Consider the following 21,309-nt stretch of genomic DNA (forward strand, 5'->3'; position numbering starts at 1 on the left):
AAGACCCACAACTTACGAGAACCTCTTTATCTTATCATCATCCATAAGCATAGTTCTGTAGTTCCTCGAGTATGGCGTGTATTGTATTTCACATATCAGGCGAAAGGAAGGCAAATTATGTCCGGAGTGGCATGCTATTGTCCTTCTTAATGTGTACAAACATTTCTTTATATCAATGTGTAAAAAAAGTATCTCTCTAATAACATCCATAAGTTAATGCCATATACTTTACAGATCAAACACAAAGAAGGCAAATCATGACCCCAGTGGCATTTGTTTCTCTTAATGTGTAAAAGTACCTCCTTATATCAGTGTGTTAAAAAGAGTCTGTATGTCTCTATCTTAGCATCACCCATAAGCACAATACTGTTTAGCTTCCCCTGTCTGCCATATACTTTAAATATTAACACAATGAAGGCAAACTATGTCCCCTGTGGCATGATATTTTTCATCTTAATATGTAAAAGTAGCTCCTTATATCAGTGTGTTAGAATGAGTCTCTAACATCACCCATAAGCATAATTCCGTTTATCTCCCCCCAGTCTGCCATATACTTTACATACACATTTAAAGAAAATAATGCACTTTGAGGCACGGCATTTATCTTCTTAGTGTGTGGGCAATATGAGGTTGGCCAAACACTAAGAAGGACAAAGATAAAAGTTTGTTTAATTCCAACTCCCATAAAAGCTCAGAAGAAAAGAGTTCCAGACAAGTCGGGTAATTAGTTCCCGAAGTGTCTTGGTACTGGCTTCCTCAAACAGGCTGACTCATACAGAGGGAGGAAGGAAAAACAGAATCAGGTCAGACCCATGAAAGAAATTTATGACTGGTCTCGTCCGTCTTTCTGCTGGGTACTGTTCCATATATTTCAGTATGTAGCTTTCTTTGTGTGTGTGTGTGTGTGTGTGTGTGTGTGTGTGTGTGTGTGTGTGTGTGTGTGTGTGTGTGTGTGTGTGTGTGTGTGTGTGTGTGTGTAAGTGGGTGTGCAGTGTTCAATAATGGCCTTTCCATTGGGATAAAAATTGCATTATTGATAGATCTATTATCGCTCCTCCATAGATCACTGGTATTATATATGGCTGATCGACACTGCACTAACGGCACCTCCAGCACCACTATATTATCCTGTCAACACAACACCACTTCACTAACACCACTGCACAATCCTGATGACACCACACCATACTAACGTCACCACACCAGGATGAAATCACCACATTGTCATCACCGCATCATCACCAAACCATCCTTATATCTAATACTAACACCCGTATTCAGAAACGCCTTCCCCATTCACTGCGACAGGTTTTTAAGGCCACAGAGACAAATAGAAGGGTTTTCAAGACAGTTCTTTCAATCAACTGGAAATCTTGCCAATCCATCACCAAAACCATATAAATATCCTTAAAATCAAGAATACCTTCAACTAGAGCCTTTAGAAAGCAGTGATGATGAGAGAGATGAGAGAGCAATGCGTTTCAGAAAAGGGCCCAATTAATTCAAGCATACTTTTATTCTATACTTGGTGGTTTTCTTAACTCCTTCAATAATAAGACACATTTCTATCATGATGTTTGGTTATAATTAAACGATATTATTTGCATTAGGAAGGGTCTATGTAGGTCAGAGATTAATGGCTCCAGTCTTCACTATTTTAATCCCCCACATAAGTTTCTGAAGCTGTATAAAATCATCAAATAGTAAGAAGAATGACTACGGAAACTCGTCATGGTACTGAAGATGTTAACGCGAGGAAAGGAAAAGAGTTGGTAATCTACAGCGTCACACTTTCACCTTTGTTCAGCAGGGAAGCAAGTGCCTGAAGCCGTGTTATCTTATTTCAACTTTTTAAATGAGTGAAAGTTTCCTCCAACCCTCGGTCAGCCTCCGGACAGTGACACGCATCGGGGAATCCTGACTTAACTTACATTCTTTCTGGATATAAAGGCGACAAACTTCACTCGTGTGTATATAAATTGACTTGACTTTTCGTAACCCGTTTATGCAAATACCACTTCCAAAAGTTAGCACTCAAACTCACTGTCTCACTCACAAAAAAAAAAGCAAAGAAAATACGAAAAAAAACAAAAAAGTATCGGTTTTCTCCTATACCTGTCACTTCACGTATATTGTCCAGTTTTACTTCCATGGCTTCTTTTCCCTCTCCTAGCTCTCTTCCCATTCACTCTCCCTTTGTTCAGGTGTTTCGTTTCGTCCACCCTTCGTCTCTACCAGCCTCGCCACGCCTCGTCCTTCCCTTCACCCTCAGCTCCCCAATACGACTTCACTTCCACCAATCGCCGCGGGACAAAGAACCAATCGCACTCTCTGACTTAGGGAAGCTTACAAAAGGGGAAAAAATGCATTCACTTGCTTAAAAATATAGAAAACTCGTGATTAGGATAGACTTAAACGAAAGGTGAAAATATATGCACAAAATACACAATATTCGACAGGAGAAAGTGCATGTACTTCTGTTTTAAGTTGTATTCGTGAGATGTGCATTGATAAGGAGATTTGTGAAGGCCTGTGGGAATGGCAGAAGAGGAGTGTCGTGTCTTAGAGTGTGGAGTCTCTGAAGGAGTGGTGGGAACGCTTCGCTGTCCTGGGATGTCATGGGCGGGAAGGATGGGACAGGAAGTGGTTAGCGAAATGACTGTCATTGAACAAAGACAAGAGAAAGGGTCATATATTTTCTTCGGCCCTATCCTCTATTGCACCTATCCATTATGTGTCGGTATGTTTGTCTTTCCGTCAGTGTACTTGTCTGTTTGGCTGACTGTCCATTTGTCTTTATCGATGTCTGTCTGTATGTCTGCCTCGGTTCTGTCCTGTTCTCTCTTATATCCATCTTTTTGTATCTGTTTTGTAAGCTTTTATTTGACTGTCCATCTCTCTCTCTCTCTCTCTCTCTCTCTCTCTCTCTCTCAGCAGGTGATATACAATGGCGATTCTTCAGTCCGATAAAAATAGCAGTCGTCGCACGCTGGCCACGTTCATTCGGGATGCTAAGCTCCAACTGTGATACGTTTGACGCACGACCCGCTTCGGTGTCTGCGATGAAAGCCGCTCCGGGACTCCTCGTCATGGGGGGAATATGCCGCGACCTGTAAACGCACCCCATTCTTCCGGCTTATGTTTATTTATGTAAAGTCCGGGCGCTTTCTTCCCCTCGTCGTGATCTGGAGAGTTTGTTACTAAGTGGGTTTGCCTTTGGTGTTCAATGCAGTGTGTTTATTACCTATTGGCTAGAAATGTCAATCCATAAGGCTCTGAATTGTTGTTTCTTTTAGCATTCTCGTGATCTGAAGGGTTTGCAGCGACTGAGTTTGGTTTAGCTGTTCAATTCAGTGTGTTTACTTACTACTCAGTTGAAATGCCAATCCATAAAACTCTGAATGGCTGTGTTTTCTGTGCATTATCGTGATCTGAAGGATTTGCAGCGACTGGGTTCGGTTTGGATGTTCAGTGTAGTGTGTTTAGTCTCTACTCATCCACATACAGGCGTTTTCTTTGCCGAATCGTGATCTTTATGCATGTATCGAATAAGTTTAAGTGCGTTTTGCTTCCAAGTGTTGTTTTTATAAAGTGTGTTTGCTTTATACTCCAACAAAAACATTTGTCTTTATGAAATAGTGAATAGGGGCGTCTCCTTTTCTTGGCATGGTCTGTACTATATATACCGAGTGTTTTTCGATGTGTGTGTTTGTATGTGTGTTGCAGCGTGTTTCTACTCTCTCCTCAACAGAAACACCCATCCGTAAGAATGACAATGGGTGTTTTACTGGCTGTTGTTGTCTATGTGCGGCGAAAAACACTCATGCATCCTGTAACAATAACTCACGCGGGATTTTCAAGTATGAGTGTTATATTTTAACTCTTGTCATTCCCTTTGGCAAAAGCTAGAGGTCATTTTTCAGCATTTTTTTTGAGAGTTGATTCCAGGCTTTTTTTTTGTTTCGGGCTGGGGAGGGATGGAAGCAAACACCCCATGAATTACACAAAGGTCGCGTACCTTTAGTAATGTGAGGCAGCTTATAATTTTATTCTGTGTCATGCATTTTCATTTCTATTTAAATTTTCAGTACAGCCGTCACAGTGAAGTTTAATTAGAGTTTATATTAGAGTTTATGCATATTTACCCTTTTAATGTTGTTCCTTTTGGAGTTAAGTGTATTCAGTCCGGCGTGACTTGCTTTTATTATTCATTCAGATCTCCTTTCCATTTAGTCGCATATAAACAAATACTAAGAACTGATAATGTGCTTGACATAATTCTGTGCTCGACGTGTAATACCAACCGTGATGATCGCATTCAATAACACTCCAGCTTATCAGTATAACGCTAAACTCTTCTACCCTCTGTGTGTGTGTGTGTGTGTGTGTGTGTGTGTGTGTGTGTGTGTGTGTGTGTGTGTGTGTGTGTGTGTGTGTGTGTGTGTGTGTGTGTGTGCAATGACTCATGTTAAGATGCAATTAGACTAAATCAGGTTATACACATTATTTTCTCGAGTGCATGCCAAAATAATCACAGACATCATCATATACTTATAACACATCATAATTACACTATTCTACAATGACTCTTTAGAAACACGCTGAACAGATAAAAACACAGCAATGTACTAACAGAGATAACTAGTCTAGCTTTCTTTTTCCCATCCTCCTTCTCCTCCTCCTCCTTCTGCACCTTTCCCATCTCTTCCTCCCCTCTTACTTCCTCTTCCTCAGTAGCACCACCGTCTGTCGTGTTCCAGTAATGGCTTAACTTTTTCTTTCTCCTGACCACATCTGTGCTTCTCTCCGCCCATAGACTTGGAGTGTATGTAAAACTGTTCTCGAGTAATGGCCAAACTTTTTCTTCGTCTGATCAAATCTATACTTACTTCTCCCTGTGTGTGTGTGTGTGTGTGTGTGTGTGTGTGTGTGTGTGTGTGTGTGTGTGTGTGTGTGTGTGTGTGTGTGTGTGTGTGTGTGTGTGTGTGTGTGTGTGTGCATGCATGCCTACGCGCTTGGAAGAGGCAAGTGAGTGAATATCAATATCAGTATCTAGGATTCTATGTCAATCTGCCAACGGTACCTCAGTATCACCAGGGAGGGCCGAGTCAGCGACGGGACGGACACTTCAATTTCACGTTTGTGCGACGGATGGCAAGTGGAAAAGAAAGAGGAGGAAGAGAAGGAGGAGGCAGAAGAGGCGGAAGAGGAGACCCACTGAAAATACTTAATATATAGGCACCACTTTCCTGACGATGAAAAATACAGCACGCCTCCTGCTTTCGGTTTCTGTCAGCGAGTTCATCCCACGCAGGTCTCCTCTCTCACGCTCTTCCTGCCCTCCACACCACCTTCGCCTCCCTCCCTCCTCGCCTACCTTCCTTTTCCGCAGGCCACCGCCGCGGGCCCATCTCGTGACCTTCCTCGTCCGTCCCGCTGTGTGTGTGTGTGTGTGTGTGTGTGTGTGTGTGTGTGTGTGTGTGTGTGTGTGTGTGTGTGTGTGAAAAAGCAAAGTGAAAACCAATGTCAGCCTCGGAGCATGACAATATACCACTTAGGCGTGTACCTCTGCAACCTGTGCCTTAGCCGACCTGCGTAATCGAGGGACTTGTCAAGGGAAGGTTTACAGAGGGCCTGCCTGCCTGAGAGAGGACGACATGACCTTCCCTCCTAGCGCTGTATTGCGGGGCGGGTCGGCGGCGCTGGGTGAGGCATAACGGTGCAGCACATCGCGTCCAGAATACTCATGTAGGTATCGGCATGAAAACAAAGCGAGGGAGAAAAGCAAGCGACCGGTTTATCCCCGCCTACTTCCTTCACCTCCTTCTCTTCCTTTGGTTTTCTCTCTGCCTCAGCTAAGATAATATCGATCCCTTCTCTTCTCCCATCATTCCTCTCCCTCTCACTCACATCCTCACTCTGTCATTCACACGAGGAAGAATCGCGTATGGAACTGACGGCTCCCTCCCTCTTTCCCTCTTTCCCTCCTCCCGCCACCGCGCGTCGACCGATCCAGATGGCAAGGTGCTGTCAGGAGGCGAGCCAAGGATCCGGCTATCCATGGCGCTGCGAGGAGGCAAGGAGTGATATAACGGGGACGCCAGCCACTTCCGCCACCATGAGCCTTAAGTTGAACACCTCCCCCGACTTCTCAGCCGACGCCGCTACCTAGCTTTTCACTTTTCCTCGTATATCTTCTCTCATTTCCCGTCCACCATACACACAACACAGTACCAATACACGCATGACACTTAAAACATAACCATATCACATACGAGCATTATTTCGTATTTCTTTTTCAACGTATCAGAACCTTGGGGAAAAAAAATAGCTTTCAGACGGACGAACACACAGGTGCAATTTTCATACCTTCTTTGTTTTTTCCTCCTTCACATCGCCTTGCCTACTTGAGTGTCAACCGCGCCTTCCTTGAAACGGCTTCCTTGCTGAGGAAAATGACAAGGGAAGCAAGTGCGGGTAACAATTGCGACGACTTAACTTCGATCATTGCTGGTTTAACTGCCTTAGCTCGAGAGAGAAAGAGAGAGAGAGAGAGAGAGAGAGAGAGAGAGAGAGAGAGAGAGAGAGAGAGAGAGAGAGAGAGAGAGAGAGAGAGAGAGAGAGAGAGAGAGAGAGAGAGAGAGAGAGAGAGAGAGAGAGAGAGAGAGAGAGAGAGAGAGAGAGAGAGAGAGAGAGAGAGAGAGAGAGAGAGAGAGAGAGAGAGAGAATGTGTCAGAACAGAGCCCCTCATTACGTCTGACTTGGGGCGATAAGTTAATTATCCCCAAAGGGTTAGCATTTCTCTCGATTGCTTTATCCTCTCTCGTCCTGAAGTGACTGAGGTGACTGCTGCTGCTGCGACACACACACACACACACACACACACACACACACACACACACACACACACACATACACACAGTACGTGCAAGTATAATAACACTTAACCCTTTCAGTACCATGCCGCGTTTTCATATTCCTTTTGGTCACTATTTGGTGATTTCATACAATTTGGAAAACGTATTAAAATAGTGAAGACTCTGGCTATTAATCTTTTGCCTTCCACAGACCCTTCCTAATGCATACAAAATCGTCTAATCATACCCGAAAAACATAGTAAAAATGCGTCTCAATATTGAAGAGGTTAAAACTATTGCTATCATGATCTCAATGAGAAAAAAGAGGTGGTTGACACGCACCTACACAAACCAAAAGACAAAATACCCTATCAACAGCAAACAATTCAACGTAATGCCATGACGAACCTAATGAAAATGGCTGCAATCTTTCGTCTGCTTCACTGAGTTCACATACTTGGAATCCCGCGTGATTATCTTCAAGACTGAGCGGCGATAACGTTGGAGGATAAAAGTGGATTACGGTTCATTCATCCTCGTTACGTTATCTCAGTTCTCGTTCGCCTTAGAATAACTTAGGCATCAAGCGTTCACCTCCTGCGCTTAATTCTGAGATCCTGAAAAGAGAGACGTATGGAGTCGTAAAGAAGAAGTGTTTAATGTACGTTTAATGCCTTTCGTTCCATCCCTTTCTTGTCTTCCTCCTCTGCTTTGCGAATGAGGAACAGGGGACCCTTATGGTATTAAATATTCAGTGTTTTACTTTTCTGTCTTTCTTTATCTCGCTCCAGCCACTCATCACGGAAGCTTCAGACATGTGTGGACTGCATGAACTCTCTCTCTCTCTCTCTCTCTTTGTGTGTGTGTGTGTGTGTGTGTGTGTCGATTCTCTATCATCGTAATTCTTTGCTTTCTATCTCTTCTTCATATTGCTTTCTCACTCTGTCTCTCTTTCTTTCTCTCTTCTTTTTCTCGCTGAAACTTACTTTGTGATGTTTCTCCCCGTCTATTTATTTCTCCTCCTCATCCATCTTCTCTTTATTTCTTCTCCTCCATCTCAGCTTTTATTCATATCTTGCTTTTTCATCTGTTCTTCTTTATTTCTCATCCTTAACGCCCTCACTATCTCTTTTTTTCTCTCTTTACTCCTTTATCTCGTCTTCTCTTTATCTTTTGTTTTTCTTCTCAGTCGTCTTCTCTTCCCAGATCTTTCACTTTTTGTCGATTTTTCTCAGTAATCTTCAATATTTTTTTCCTTTTCATCAATTCTCTCCATTAACAGTTATTCTCCTCTTTCATCGTTTTTCCTCTGTTTCCCCTCTTTTCTTCATCTTCCCTGCTATCCTTCACTCCCCCGTTCATTCCCTAGTCAATTTTTCTCCATCTATTCCCATATCCTCCATAGATTCCACTGTCTTTTCCTATCTTTCCCCCTCTACTCTTCATCTTCCTTTCCGCCCGTTGCCGTCACACACGTTCCGTCCTCCTCTTTCTCCTCCTCCGTCTTCTCTTCTTGGCCATCGATCTCTTGCTCTCCCTTCTGTTCGGGCTGCATATCTATTGCCTCTGTCCTCTTCTTGCTCCTCTCCCTACGGTCGTACATAGCAAGTTTCCCCACACGTATAAATTATCTTAATGTTTACGAGTCACTATAAGCACCTCGTCTCTTTTCAAGAATTCACGGTACTGTTCTATATCCCTGAGATCTTTTTCTCTCGCCACGTCTGTTGCTAGTACTACAATCTCCTGGTTAACATTAATAGAGTGGGTGTTACTAGCAGTGCCGCTCTTATTACCGAGAGTACAAGAAGGGGAAAGCGAAGGGGAAGGAGGGAGAGGAAAAACTGTTGGTTGTATTCATTTCGCGTCCCCTACCTGTTTCCCCCACAGAGTCTAGGTAATGCAAGGTAAAAATGTGCTTTGTGGTGGACTAAAAGATTACTGTGTGTGTTTTTCTGCTTTTTCCCCGGTTATTTCAGTTTCATTTCCCCCGAAAAAGAAAACAGTACCGCTATTATTCTTGTGTGAAAATTTCGTGGCTACTTTTTCTCTTATATTTTTTCTTTACTCGACCAGTTCTCATTTCTATATATAAAAAAAAATTGCCGCCATGTAATCCTGTGTGATAAAAGTAAATAAAAATAAAGTTTCAAATGTAAAAACTCATTACCCTTACTATTATTTTTACATTTCTATTACTTATCACATCAAACAACACTATTATCTAATTCAAACACACCAAATTATTTCAATCCCAACTGAAAACATGCCGGCAGTTTCTCTCTCTCTCTCTCTCTCTCTCTCTCTCTCTCTCACTCAAACATTTACACCACTACTTACGTTCCTGAGAGAGAAAAAAAGGAGATAAATGAATTCCTCCCATGTTGAGCTTTCAGAGATGGTGTTTCATAAAATCTTCCTCCTACCGGTTCATCTTTAGTGCATCAGGAAAGTACTTTAAATAAACATGAAAATTAACGAAGCATTTACTTCCACCGAGAGAGAGAGAGAGAGAGAGAGAGAGAGAGAGAGAGAGAGAGAGAGAGAGAGAGAGAGAGAGAGAGAGAGAGAGAGAGAGAGAGAGAGAGAGAGAGAGAGAGAGAGAGAGAGAGAGAGAGAGAATTACGTATCCTTCTTTCCAACACCTGATTCCACAGTAACCCAACCACCATTTACATATTACTTCATAAAAAACAGCAAAGTAACACACATGAAAATTCCTACCATCTAACCTGACCTATATGGAACTACGTCGTCCTTGGTCCATCGTTCCTATCTGGCTCAAAGTGTCGTGGTGGCGTCAGCATAGGGGAAGGCTGCGTATCGGGATGGTGTGGGTAAAACTTTCAAATCTCTAGATCTCGGTGTGTAGAAGTTTAACGCCTGGACAGCAATTCATCAAGACTAGGGTGTGTGTGAGTGTGTGTGTGTATGTGAGAGAGGGAAAAAGGAGATGGAAAATGAATATACTCACACGTACGAAGGAAGTTATTAAGTGAAAACAAACATAGCGACTTTTTCCAATCTCTGAAAAGCGACCAACACTTTCGCTTCTCACCACACCAGTTCCCTGTGTCTGAATATACTCCCAGCTCCCTCCGTCACGCGTCCCCTCCCGTTAACGCTTCCTGCTTCTCTTGTTCCGCCACACGAGCGACGGAACAAATCATAAGAGAAAGTAGAAAGGTGAAAAAAACACTGCTATGAGAATTCTCGGTTCTAAGAGAGAGGTAGAGAGAGGGAGAATTCTGGCCATACATCACGACTAAAGCACTTCTCACAAATATCAGAGGACACTTAAGAGCCTTTGGGGTCAGACTTATGTGCAGGTCCTCTGGTGATGCTCTCTTCCTATTTCCCATTTACCTCTGAATGAAGACGAGCATAAAAACCATGCCGTATATCAATGATGCTTTTTCCCCCCTTCCTTATCGATCTTTTTTTTCTATTTCTACTCGTTTTTTGTTCCACCCACGTACGTATTAACTCCCACGCACTTTTTTCGTCTTCATTCCCATTGCTCATAATATTTCAAGCTATCAAAAACACTCAGATAAGTATCTCTCTTTCTCTCTCTCTCTCTCTCTCTCTCTCTCTCTCTCTCTCTCTCTCTCTCTCTCTCTCTCTCTCTCTCTCTCTCTCTCTCTCTCTCTCTCTCTCTACATACTCTCCTTCCCTCCATCTGACAAACATACCATATGGTTCTGAATTCGTCGTGTTTAGAGCAACCAACTTCCCCCCCTCTCTATCCTCTCTATAATTAGATGATTTTCTCCCACACTTGTCACGGTAACAACACCCTGGCAAGGCGCATGAGCTTACTTTGCCAGGTTGTCTTAAAAAGGTACATTGACGCAGAGGGACGGAGAAAGAGGAGGAATGCAAAGCAGGAGGAGGAGAAAGAGGATGGCGAATATCATTAGTAGTAGCAGTATTAACCCCTTCAGTACCATAACGCATTTCCACATTCATTTTGCTTACTATCTGCTCATCTTATATAGCTTCAGAAACTTATGTGGAGGGATTAAAGTAGTGAAGACTGTGGACATTAATTTTCTGACCTCCATAGACCCTTTCTAATGTCAATAGAATGGTCTAATCGTACACAAAACTCAAGATAAAATTGTGTCCACTACTAAAGGGGTTAACAGAAGAGAGAGAGAGAGAGAGAGAGAGAGAGAGAGAGAGAGAGAGAGAGAGAGAGAGAGAGAGAGAGAGAGAGAGAGAGAGAGAGAGAGAGAGAGAGAGAGAGAGAGAGAGAGAGAGAGAGAGAGAGAGAGAGAGAGAGAGAGAGAGAGAGAGAGAGAGAGAGAGAGAGAGAGAGAGAGAGAGAGAGAGAGAGAGAGAGAGAGAGAGAGAGAGAGAGAGAGAGAGAGAGAGAGAGAGAGAGAGAGAGAGAGAGAGAGAGAGAGAGAGAGAGAGAGAGAGAGAGAGAGAGAGAGAGAGAGAGAGAGAGAGAGAGAGAGAGAGAGAGAGAGAGAGAGAGAGAGAGAGAGAGAGAGAGAGAGAGAGAGAGAGAGAGAGAGAGAGAGAGAGAGAGAGAGAGAGAGAGAGAGAGAGAGAGAGAGAGAGAGAGAGAGAGAGAGAGAGAGAGAGGAAGGAAGCACATCCCCAATAATAGCAAGAGTAAAGAGAATCACAGCTTCTCGTTGCGGTTCATTGCAGGTACTGGACCATTGACCGGAGCCAGGCCAGGAAGCGGGAGCGGAGCGGCGGGAGCTACAGCCACATCAAGAGGAACCTGAGGGAGCGAGGCCAGCTCTTTGAAGACACTGAGTTCACCACCACCTCTAGATCTCTGTACGTCCACAAGAAGCCGCACCTTAATCCCATTGTGTGGATGAGACCCCATGTAAGTACTAAGATGATGTTTGGTGTTACTAAGTGCTGCGTATTCTGAAACGCTTTGCTCTCTCATCGTCAATGCTTTCCAAAGGCTCCAGTTGAAGATACTTGTGTTCTTAAGAGTACTTTTATGGTTCTAATGATGTATTTGGTAAGATTTCTGGTTTATTTAAAAGAGAAATCAGCTTGAAAACCCGGCTAGTTTTCTCTTTGGCCTTAGAAATTGTCTTAGTGAAAGATATTCTTGTTAAGAGTATTTTTATGGTTCTGGTGATAGATTAGTAAGATTTCTGGTTTATCTAAGAGGAAACACTGTCTTGAAAACCTGGTTAGTTATCTCTATATTATGGCATTGGAAAATTGTCGCACTGAGAGGGGAAGCCGTAAGTGCTGGTTAGTTTAAGGATAACGAGTCTTAATGAACTCTATAAAACAGCAAGTCCTCGTGTCTGCCATTAAAGATGTGTGTAATCCGTCACCACATACCCGCGTGGAACTATTCTGCTTCGTTAACGCGGCATGTAATCTGGTGAAATTTAGCAAGGAAAAATGAGTTTAAGAGCAGCAGCTTCGTGAAAAAGATGAATGTCTGTAACCGGTGTGAGTGACCAACAAAATCAAGGTCAACAATCAAGATGGGATAAGAAATTACCTGTTCAGGCTCGGTAAAGGTGAATTTAAAGGACTGATAAGATGGTTTTCAAATAGATGAATGGAAAGGACCAAGTAATCAAACCGTTAGTCCAGAGTCAAGAGGGAGAGTTAAGAGATTAGACAAATTTATAGATGAGAATGAGCGGTGGGAAAAATTGGGCATGTTTTAAGTAGGAATTGTCACGTTCCAGGTCAGAACAGGTCAGGTCAGGTTTTGGTTGGGAAGCTTGGCCTTTGTATCAGCACTTCCTTGATGTTGTTTCATATCTTTTTTTCATTCTGCTCTGCCCAACAAGTTCTTACTCTGACTTTCACTATTTTCCACATTTCATACACTTTCCTTCTTCTTTTCTATTCTTAGATTGGCAAAAGTAATTGTCCTATAATTTTTCTTTTATGTATGGTCTCTGAAAAATTATTGTCTTCTACCTTATTTTTTCATCTTATTTACGTTATGCTCTTATGTTTAATCGTAGGAGTAAAAGTTATTGTCTTCTTCTTTAATTCTTGATATCCTCTCTTATTTTTGTGATGTTATTATGCTCAATCGTAGAAGCAAAGGCATTTTTCACGAGTCACCGGAGGCAGTTCAACACACAAATCAGCGAATAGCACAGCACCCCCTGGCGTAATCTAAAGTTAAAGGATCAGCAAGGCAGTGGATCACTCCTTTATGCGCGCAGCCAGAACCGATGATCAGAAAGAAGGATGTTCCACCATAACTCTTCTCCACATTTTGGGAAACTTTACGAACGAAATGCAGCAACGATTTACGGACGGCTTATGAGAAACTGAGCAATAAACCCTCTGTGGCAGATTGAGTGAACGTATTGCAACGAAAGTGCTTCTATTTTATATACACATATATGTAATTTCTTATTTCATGAAATCTCTTATGGTGACTTCACTATAATACACACACACACACACACACACACACACACACCGTTAGTCCAGAGTCAAGAGGGAGAGTTAAGAGATTAGACAAATTTATGGATGAATGAACATGCCCGGTAGCTCAGTGGTTAGAGCGCTGGCTTTACAAGCCAGAGGACCGGGGTTCGATTCTCCGGCCGGGTGGAGATATTTGGGTGTCTTCTTTCACGTGTAGCCCCTGTTCACCTAGCAGTGAGTAGGTACGGGATGTAAATCGAGGAGTTGTGACCTTGTTGTCCCGGTGTGTGGTGTGTGCCTGGTCTCAGGCCTATTCGAAGATCGGAAATAATGAGCTCTGAGCTCGTTCCGTAGGGTAACGTCTGGCTGTCTTGTCAGAGACTGCAGCAGATCAAACAGTGAAACACACACACCGCGTAGTGTAGTGTAGTGGTTAGCACGCTCGACTCACAATCGAGAGGGTCCGGATTCGAGTCCCGGAAAGCGGCGAGGCAAATGGGCAAGCCTCTTAATGTGTAGCCCCTGTTCACCTAGCAGTAAATAGGTACGGGGTGCAACTCGAGGGGTTGTGACCTCGCTTTCCCGATGTGTGAAGTGTGTGGTGTGGTCTCAGTCCTACCCGAAGATCGATCTATGAGCTCTGAGCTCGCTCCGTAATGGGGAAGACTGGCTGGATGACCAGCAGACGACCGTGGTGGTGGTGAATTACACACACACAGACAGAAAGCACAAAGGCACAAAAGCCAACACGTGATTCAATAGACATGGAGACAGATATACAGAAGGACAAGGAAAGACAAGGAGACAAAAAGAGCGTGGGGGGAGCATGAAGGATACAAGAAGCCGCCAGCTAAAGTATAATGAAAAGAGCCGCGGGAAGAATCATAAGGTTGGTGGATTACAAGCTTAAATTCGCTGCACGTGATGGCTACATGAACTTTAAGTAAATAAGTGTGGCCTTGGAAGAATTCCGCGGCTTTTCGTGGAACAAGGTGGTGGTGAGGTGGATGTTATTAAGATTAAAGCCTCCACACCTGCACGGCACCACAAGGACCAAAAACTCGCCGCCTTGCCACCACCATAGTCTTGGCGGGAAAAAAAATAGCAGGTTGGTCCCCTCGCGATCACGGAAGTGTCTCAAATTACCACACATTTTGTCAGGCGACTCAACTCATTACGCTTATTACATTAAAAAAATTTTCTGATTATTAATTTTCCAAGATAAAGAAGATAAAAAACTTTGCATACATGTATCTTTCAAAGAACAGGGCGAGATACCAACCAATGAGACAGTGGTGCGAGTAATGAAGTTGGTGAGGAAAAGTGAAGCGTCTCCTGTTGTATATATAAACGGAACTCTTTGAAAGATCACCATTAAGTTACCTAGTCCTTACACATATATATATATATATATATATATATATATATATATATATATATATATATATATATATATATATATATATATATATATATATATATATATATATATATATATATATATATATATATATATATATATATATATATATATATATATATATATATATATATATATATATATATATATATATATATATATATATATATATATATATATATATATATATATATATATATATATATATATATATATATATATATATATATATATATATATATATATATATATATATATATATATATATATATATATATATTGATATTGATATCTTTCGTGGATCGTTATTGTTATGCAGTGGATCAGAGATGGAAGTTCCGCCTTTTCGTTTTATGAATAATGTATATTTTCTCATTAATATTTGATGCGTTTATGCATAAAATTTTTATTTTGGCTCCCCCGTCGGAGCGGCGCGGTGGAGTGGCGGTGCGGCGCGAGTCGTGCCTTGGAAATAAATGTGCGTTGCCTCGTCACGTATCATCACAATGACGTATAAATTATCCCCTCATTACCAAGGCGTTATCTATTAGAGACCGCCCCCACCACCGCGCTGCCCCTCATTAGGGGCAATTTTGGGAGAAGGATGCGAATATGAATTAGATGATAGTGTCGATACTAATTATGGCGAGGTCTTGTTTACAATAGCAACGCACTAGCGTGACCAATTTCCGCGGCGATATTACCACGTCCCTCACGCCGCCACTAGCCGCCCGTCAATACAGTACCGCCGCGCCTCGCAGACCCCGCCGTGCACCGCGCAGTGTACCTATACCATTATGCCACTCGCGCCCCCGCCACCGTCACCGCCACCACTACACATTTGCACTATTTCAGGATTACCTCTACGACATGCGAGGAAACACGACGCAAGAAAAGAACCAAGCAAGTGCATCATTCCTTTTCTCAGGTGATATTGTTGCCAAGACAAATTTTCCATTAATGTCAGTATATATTGAGGAGAACATATCGCCCGCACCTCGTAATATTCTATCCCATCCCGCTCCTCCTGTCCAGTAGTCGCCCCCGCCGCCGCTGCCCTCCCCACCCACTGCGGCCAGCCACTCCCACCGCCTCTGCCTTCACCATGTTATTATCTAAGCCGCAAAAACGGAGACTCGCCAACACACGCGAGTCATTTAGATCCCGTTAAGATATCATCCGGTGCGCTCCCGACATCAACCCGCAAAGTGTCTTGGCTTGTTTATTTGTCTTTATTTTGCAGTTCAGTCCGTGCGTGTCTGTTCCTCATACTTCAGGTACGGGATATTAGCAAAAAAAAAATAATGTGGTAAGGACATGTACACCACCAATGGTACACGGAGATAAATACCAAAGTTTCTATTCAAATATCCCATAAAATTAATTACGCAGACTAATATATGTATGTTATTCAGTACCATGACGTGTTTTCATATTTATTCAGTTTAATATTTAGTGATTTTATACAGATTCAAACACTTATGTGGGGGATTGAATAGTGAAGACTGTGGACATTAATATTCTGACCTCCATCCCTTCCTAATGCCAATAAAATCGTCTAATAATATACAAAACTCACGGAAAAAATGCACCCCAATACTGAAGGAATTAATAAACTATCTAATTTCATCCAATACTCTGATCATCCTCCTTACATGAGTAAATAAATAAGTAAATATATATTCCTCCCTTAGTTTCCGTGGTAGCAGAATCTCTTGAAGCATCTATGCAAGACACTGAGCCGCCCCCAGGCCATACTAAGCGCCCCCTGATGTAATGTGAGGAGACCGCTGGGACATTGCCTCCCCCAGTGCTTCTTTCACGCGTCATCTACGGCCGAACGAGGAAAAAATGTCGCGTATATCGATTTCTTTTGAGAATGTAGACACCATGCGATCAATTGACTGCTAGGGAATGTTTTGAACGCGTATCTACACACACACACACACACACACACACACACACACGGAAGGAGTGGTAGCCAACTATCCTGCCATCTCTCTCTCTCTCTCTCTCTCTCTCTCCGTTTCCTGTGTGTGTGTGTGTGTGTGTGTGTGTGATTGTTTGTGGGTTTAAACTTGTTATATTTTTTTCTCATGCTCAAAGTCTTCACGTGCGCTATATTTTTCCTCACACCATTTTTAAACCATGTCAACATTGTTTTTCTCTCTCAGTATTATAAAATTTTATGGAATTTGATTTTCATTATTTACTTGTTCATCGTATTTGAAAATTCATTGATGACAAAGTTAATGTTCTTTTTTGTGCCTCCGCTGTGATCCTCTTATGGTAATGTATTAGTTATGCTGTTCGTGCAGCAATTTAATTATATAAATCAAGCTCATTACTGTATGTAAATTTCCTGAAATTACTGAATTTTTCCACGTGTGTACATTGCCAGACGGTCAGCACGGCCAGGCGTGTTTAGAGAAGTGTTTGCTGCACGCCCACGTGCTGCACGACACTTCACGTTCCCTGCCAGAGCTTTTCCCTGGTAAGTCTTCGTCAGAACGGCTCCGAACTTACAAACAAACACGGTATTTTAAATCCACTTCCTACGAAAAGTTAAATACCTATCTTCATAAATTTTGAAGAGTGGCTCTGCAAGTCGATTAATAAACTGAACTTCGCTGCACACACACACACACACACACACACACACACACACACACACACACACACACACACACACACACACACACACACACACACACACACACACACACATATATATATATATATATATATATATATATATATATATATATATATATATATATATATATATATGTGTGTGTGTGTGTGTGTGTGTGTGTGTGTGTGTGTGTGTGTGTGTGTATAAAACTGTGATGGTATTTGAATAGAGGTAGGTCTGGCATGCGTTGTGCACCAAATATATCACAACATGGCTTAATTTCAAAACATATGAGCCCACTAATGAAAGCTGCAGCTTGTTTCCTTTTTATTAGTGAGAGAGAGAGAGAGAGAGAGAGAGAGAGAGAGAGAGAGAGAGAGAGAGAGAGAGAGAGAGAGAGAGAGAGAGAGAGAGAGAGAGAGAGAGAGAGATTGGTAAAGAGACAAACACAGACAAAAACGTGGAGTAAGATGCCAAGAAGTTATGCAACAGGACAATCCTATCACTCTTTCAGTAAACTATCCAAACACACACACACACACACACACACACACACACACACACACACACACACACACACACACACACACACACACACACACACACACACACACACACACACTCACACACACACACACACACACACACACACACACACACACACACAGTCGCAACAGACGGGCCTGCGAGTGTTGGCGGAACGCGATGCAGGGAAAGAATATCCACGTGTTTCTCTTACTCCAACCTTCGATAGTGAAACAGTTATTGGTATCTCGCTCTCTCCCAACCTCTCCCTCCATCTCATCTCCCCTCGTTTATCCACCTCTCCTCCTCCTCCTCCTCCTCCTTCTCCTCCTCCTCCTTCTCTTCCTCTTCTTCTTCTTCTTCTCCTCCTCCTCCTCCTCCTCCTCCTCCTCCTCCTCCTCCTCCTCCTCCTCCTCCTCCTCCTCCTCCTCCTCCTCCTCCGCCTCCTCTGCCATCTCATCCCGCAGCGCCCGATGTCTCCTATAGGTCTCTCATATTTCACCTCTCCCTCCGCCGGAGACATTCAAAATGACCCATTGTTGGGAACCCCTTAACGGGTGGTGGTTGAGGTGGGTGGTGGTGGTGGTGGTGGTGGTGGTGGTGGTGGTGTGGGTGATGGCGACAGTTGTGGAGTCTGTGGTGAGAATGATGTGGTGGTGGTGGTTGGTGGTGGTGGTGGTGGTGGCGACAGTTGTGGAGTCTGTGGTGAGAATGATGTGGTGGTGGTGGTGGTGGTGGTGGTGGTGGTGGTGGTGGTGGTGGTGGTGGTGGAATGTGACAAGTATTCGCCACCAGTACCTACAATCGAGTTCCAGTAGTGGTGAACTAGACGCATATCTTATACTGTTCTTCTTACGTATCTTCCTCCTTTTCCTCCTCCTCCTCCTCCTCTTACTCCTCCTTTTCCTCCTCCTCCTCCTCCTCAACACGTCTCCCTTACCCTTCTTTTGCTTTCTCCTTCCCCTCCTCCTCCTTTGACTCTCTGTCTTATCAACTCTTTCTCCTCCTCCTCCTCCTCCTCCTCCTCCTCCTCCTCCTCCTCCTCCTCCTCCTCCTCCTCCTCCTCTTCCTCTTCCTCCTCAACACGTCTCCCTTGCCCTTCTTTTGCTTTCTCCTTCCCCTCCTTCTCATTCGACTCTCTGTCTTATCAACCCTTCCGCCTTCTTCCCCTCTTCCTCTTTCTCCCCCCTTCTTCTTCTCCTCCTCCTCCTCCTCTTCCTCCTCTTCCTCCTCCTCTTGCACGGGCCTGGCGCCAACTTCAAGTCTCCTCTATCACTGTCATTCCGTCGGTGTGGGGGGCCGAGTCTGGCCTAAGCGCTTCTATAAATAACACCCATTGATGAAAAGATTCTTCCTTTCAATAAAACGTAAAAGTGTGGAGGGGAATGATATCCCTACACGCAATACCCTCCCTCGCACCAGCCATAGAAGTAGACATGAAATATTTACCTTTATATTGGTCGGGGGTGTAGATGCCACGTGTCTGTTGCGAATGTCGAGGCCAGCCAGTAGTGTGAGGTGCATTGCTGCCTCCCACATATGTACACTCACTGGATGGCCGAGTCTCGCTGCGTTGTGCTGTGCTGTGGGATCCTGTTGAGGGGAAGGGTAAATGTTATGACTGCATATAAAAGAAACAGTAACGTATTCCTACCTGAGTATTGCTTTGAGGTGGAGAAACGCACGTGTGTGTGTGTGTGTGTGTGTGTGTGTGTGTGTGTGTGTGTGTTCATTCGTTTAGAGACTTTTCCTACATGAAAGAAAATAAAAATTCTTTATAACTTCCTAAATGTTTTTTACATATGATGCCAAACAACCTCTTCCGAGAAACTGATATGCATTGAATATCTATATGATGAAAAAAAAATGGTCACTTGTAACAATATTATCAAGAAGCTTTAAACTTTTCACCGTCTAATTTCCTACTCAGCAATATGCCATCACGATTTTTTAAATTTTACACAAGTCTTTACCACAACTTCCTGGTATAACACGATCAATTTGCAACAAAAATCATCCCTCCACTCTTGACAATACAGTTCAGGTTAACGTCCTTTTATTTAGCGCTGAGCTTCCTTAACTAATAAACTATTCACTGTGTCTTAAGGGAATCGCGTTGTCATGTTCGCACTGCACTATTGTACACCAGATTGCTGCTCCCTTTTTTATAGGATCAACCGTGAGAACCTTCCTCTCCCGTTACGCGGCGCACAACTGGCTTTCTCTCAGGCGGAGGAAGCGCGAACAGCTCTCGTAACCCGGTCGCTCCAATACACCACGCACTCACCAGCATCACACACACCATACGAGTCATACTGTATTCTGCACTGACGAGAACAACATAGTATAAGGGAAGGTACAGGAGGCTATCAGGCCTACACGTGGCAGTCCCTGAAACCTATCCATCTCCTTCCAGATGTCATTATATACGACGTCCATTTTACCATATTAACCCCTTTAGTACTGAGACTCATTTTTACCATGGCTTTTGAGTATGATTAGACGATTTTATTGACATTAAGAAAGTTCTACGGAGGTAAGAAGATTAATGGCCAGTCTTTGTTATTTTAATCACATACATAAGTTTCTGAAGCTGTATAAAATCATCATATAATAAGCAAAATGCATATTGAAACGTGTCATAGTAGTGAAAGGGTTAATGTTATAACGTCAAGATTAAATGCACATATAAATTACATCTAATAAGGAATATATGTCAAGGAATTACTATGAAGATGGAATTACTTACGTACTTATTCAGAAGGCAAAATCACAACAAAACGTTTGGACTTGTCTCACAAAGCTAGCCAGAGAAATACCTATGGAAAGGACTGGTCAGGCAAGCAGACACACAATCACAACAGGTAAAATAGAAACAAACAAGAGACGGACTGCCATACCCACCAACCCCCCCACACACACACAAAGACAGGCACAAAGTCACACAGGAACAGAGAGACACAGAGACAGAGACAGAAAGACAGAGCGGCAGAAGACAATGAGGCACTGAAAGAGAAGGGGAGAGGAAAGAGCGAGAGAAGAGGGAGGGACGAGCAAGAGAGTAGGAATGAGAAAGGAAAGGCAAGGCAACGCGAGGCAAGGCAAGGAAAGGGAAGGGAAGGGAAGGAACTTGTGTAACTTAAACAACAGGATGGATGGCCACTAGTACACGAGGTGCCATTAGATCTTGTCATGACCTGGCCGCCGAAGCGTGACGTGGCAGAGGCTTGTCCCGCCCCTCAGCCGAGCGCCGCACGACCCTCTACCCGCCAGGCTGATACGTGTTCCTTCCCACCTGCTAATTTGTCTGTCCATCTGTAGGGCCTCGTGTCTCTTTGTCTCTATCGATGCCTGCTTCTCCGTCTCTATCTTTGACTATGTGTGACTTTAATTTTCTTTCTTTCTCTTACCAAAGCATTCATTCATTCACTAAATTTCTATATCTTTTCCTTTATATATGTTTGTTGTATCTCTCTCTC

General features: G+C 43.1%; 1 protein-coding gene and 1 long non-coding RNA gene across 9 annotated transcripts in view; one reads left to right on the plus strand and one right to left on the minus strand.

The window, feature by feature from the left end:
* Positions 1 to 21,309, plus strand: part of LOC123504251 (calpain-9-like) — a 177,513-nt gene that overhangs the window by 126,347 nt on the left and 29,857 nt on the right. For all 6 annotated transcript variants that reach the window (XM_045254633.1, XM_045254635.1, XM_045254634.1 and 3 more), the window contains one exon: positions 11,523 to 11,709. In XM_045254633.1, the coding sequence (XP_045110568.1) occupies positions 11,523 to 11,709 (187 nt within the window). The remainder of the gene's footprint in view (positions 1 to 11,522; positions 11,710 to 21,309) is intronic.
* The window catches only part of LOC123504253, a 204,212-nt gene that overhangs the window by 67,871 nt on the left and 115,032 nt on the right, over positions 1 to 21,309 (minus strand). For all 3 annotated transcript variants that reach the window (XR_006674773.1, XR_006674774.1, XR_006674772.1), the window contains exon 4: positions 19,280 to 19,423. This is a non-coding gene — a long non-coding RNA (uncharacterized LOC123504253). The remainder of the gene's footprint in view (positions 1 to 19,279; positions 19,424 to 21,309) is intronic.

This window comes from Portunus trituberculatus, chromosome 15, assembly GCF_017591435.1.
Source record: "Portunus trituberculatus isolate SZX2019 chromosome 15, ASM1759143v1, whole genome shotgun sequence".
NCBI lineage: Eukaryota > Metazoa > Arthropoda > Malacostraca > Decapoda > Portunidae > Portunus > Portunus trituberculatus.